The sequence below is a fragment of the Chrysochloris asiatica genome, unplaced genomic scaffold (genome assembly GCF_000296735.1).
Source record: "Chrysochloris asiatica unplaced genomic scaffold, ChrAsi1.0 scaffold00028, whole genome shotgun sequence".
Classification (NCBI taxonomy): Eukaryota; Metazoa; Chordata; class Mammalia; order Afrosoricida; family Chrysochloridae; genus Chrysochloris; species Chrysochloris asiatica.
The window spans coordinates 883,112-884,670 of record NW_006408546.1 but is presented as its reverse complement, the minus strand read 5'-3'; the positions used below and the strand labels follow the sequence as shown (position 1 = coordinate 884,670).

The 1,559-nt window shown below is 42.8% G+C and overlaps 1 protein-coding gene and 1 pseudogene across 1 annotated transcript in view; both read right to left on the bottom strand.

The window, feature by feature from the left end:
• Positions 1-1,013, bottom strand: part of LOC102831181 — a 2,597-nt pseudogene extending 1,584 nt beyond the window's left edge.
• A 163-nt stretch (positions 1,014-1,176) lies between these two features.
• Positions 1,177-1,559, bottom strand: part of DAZL (deleted in azoospermia-like) — a 35,287-nt gene continuing 34,904 nt past the window's right edge. The window contains exon 12 of the mRNA XM_006846630.1: positions 1,177-1,200. Within this exon, the coding sequence (XP_006846693.1) occupies positions 1,177-1,200 (24 nt within the window). The remainder of the gene's footprint in view (positions 1,201-1,559) is intronic.

Sequence of the window (1,559 nt, the reverse complement as noted above, 5' to 3'; positions counted from 1 at the left end):
TCTGTTCATTGACCACCCACAGTTTGCGCACCTACATTCTGGTGACTAAAGGGGGTGCCTGAGTGAGTGGACAACTCCCACCCCCACCACTAGTGGGTTCTTCTGCCACGCATGCACACAGATACTCCTAGCCCAAGAGCCAGCCCTGAACTGTTGTTTTTTTTTTTTTAATCTGAACCTGTTTGTTTATTTGACCAGAGAAATGCAATTCTACTGCAGTTAAGGTGCTGCTCTGTTTTGCTGTCAATCTCCGGTCTCTCTCTTCAATGATGGTGAGTCGAATGCCCTTTCCCCTGGGCAGGGAAATCCAAGGCTTGTTACCTTTGCCAGTGACAGAAATGTTGGAAAGTCTTGTGGCAAAGCTTTTGCCATTTGCATCCTTCACATGCACAACATCAAAGGAACCAGGGTGTCTTTCTCTGTTGGTGATTACACCAACACGGCCAAGATTGGCTCCACCGATCACCATGCACACCTTACCAATGTCAAATCTGATGAAGTTGGTTCTCTTTCCAGTTCCTAAATCAAAATCATGATGGTGTCATTCACCTTGATGAGAGGATCTGGGTGATGGACGGTTCAAGCATCATGAGTCACGAGTGTGATATTCCCTTTGTACCAACAAATATCTTTCTCACTTTGCACAGCTTTTACTTTGCCTCTTCAGCTCTGATGCGATGAATAGCAAAACGGTCTTTGGTATCATAGATCAGGCAGAAATGCTCACCTGTCTTCTCAATGCTGATGACATCCATGAACCCAGCAGGGTATGTGATATCAATTTGAATCTTGCCATCGATTCTGATGAAATGCTGCATACATATTTTCTTTACCTCATCTCCAGTCAAGTCATACTTGAGTCTATTCCTGAGGAAGATTATGAGAGGCAGACATTCTCTCAGCTTGTGGGGACCTGCTGATGGACGAGGCACAAAAATACCCGCTAGTTTGTCCAGCATCCAATGTTTAGGCACTGTAAAACGCTTCAAGTGTTTCTTGGGGCCCTGGGCCATGGCAGGCGAAACTCTGAAGAAAATCCTGAACTGTTTTTTAACAGGGAAAAATCCAGAAAAAGGGGTGTGGATAGGGAAAGAGAGTTTAAAAACAAAACATTCCAAAAGTTAAATGAAATACTGAGGTATAGCATAAAAACCAACAGTGTCTTCTTGAAAATTATCAGGCGGCCTTGAAGGCAAGAAGCTGAAAGAGGACATTAAAGTCATATTCATATTAAGCTACAGATTTTTTTTTTTTGTCTTCTCTCTCTCCTCTCCCCTTTATGTGATTATAGACTATAGTATCCAATCTAGTTTGTTTTTTTGCAGCTGCTCTTTTGCTGTTTTATGCTCCCCCTTTTACCTTTAGGAGACTCTTTCTATCCGTATATTACCCAAGAAGAGACAGCAACTGCTGCCATATAGTCAAGCTACAATCACACTCTATATAACACCAAAATCCAGGCAAGAACCAATACCAACTGCCATACAACAGGGAGGCAGACAACACCTGTGAAAGTTACTCTGAGTTAAGCAATAAGAACAGTAAAAAGGGAAGCCCAT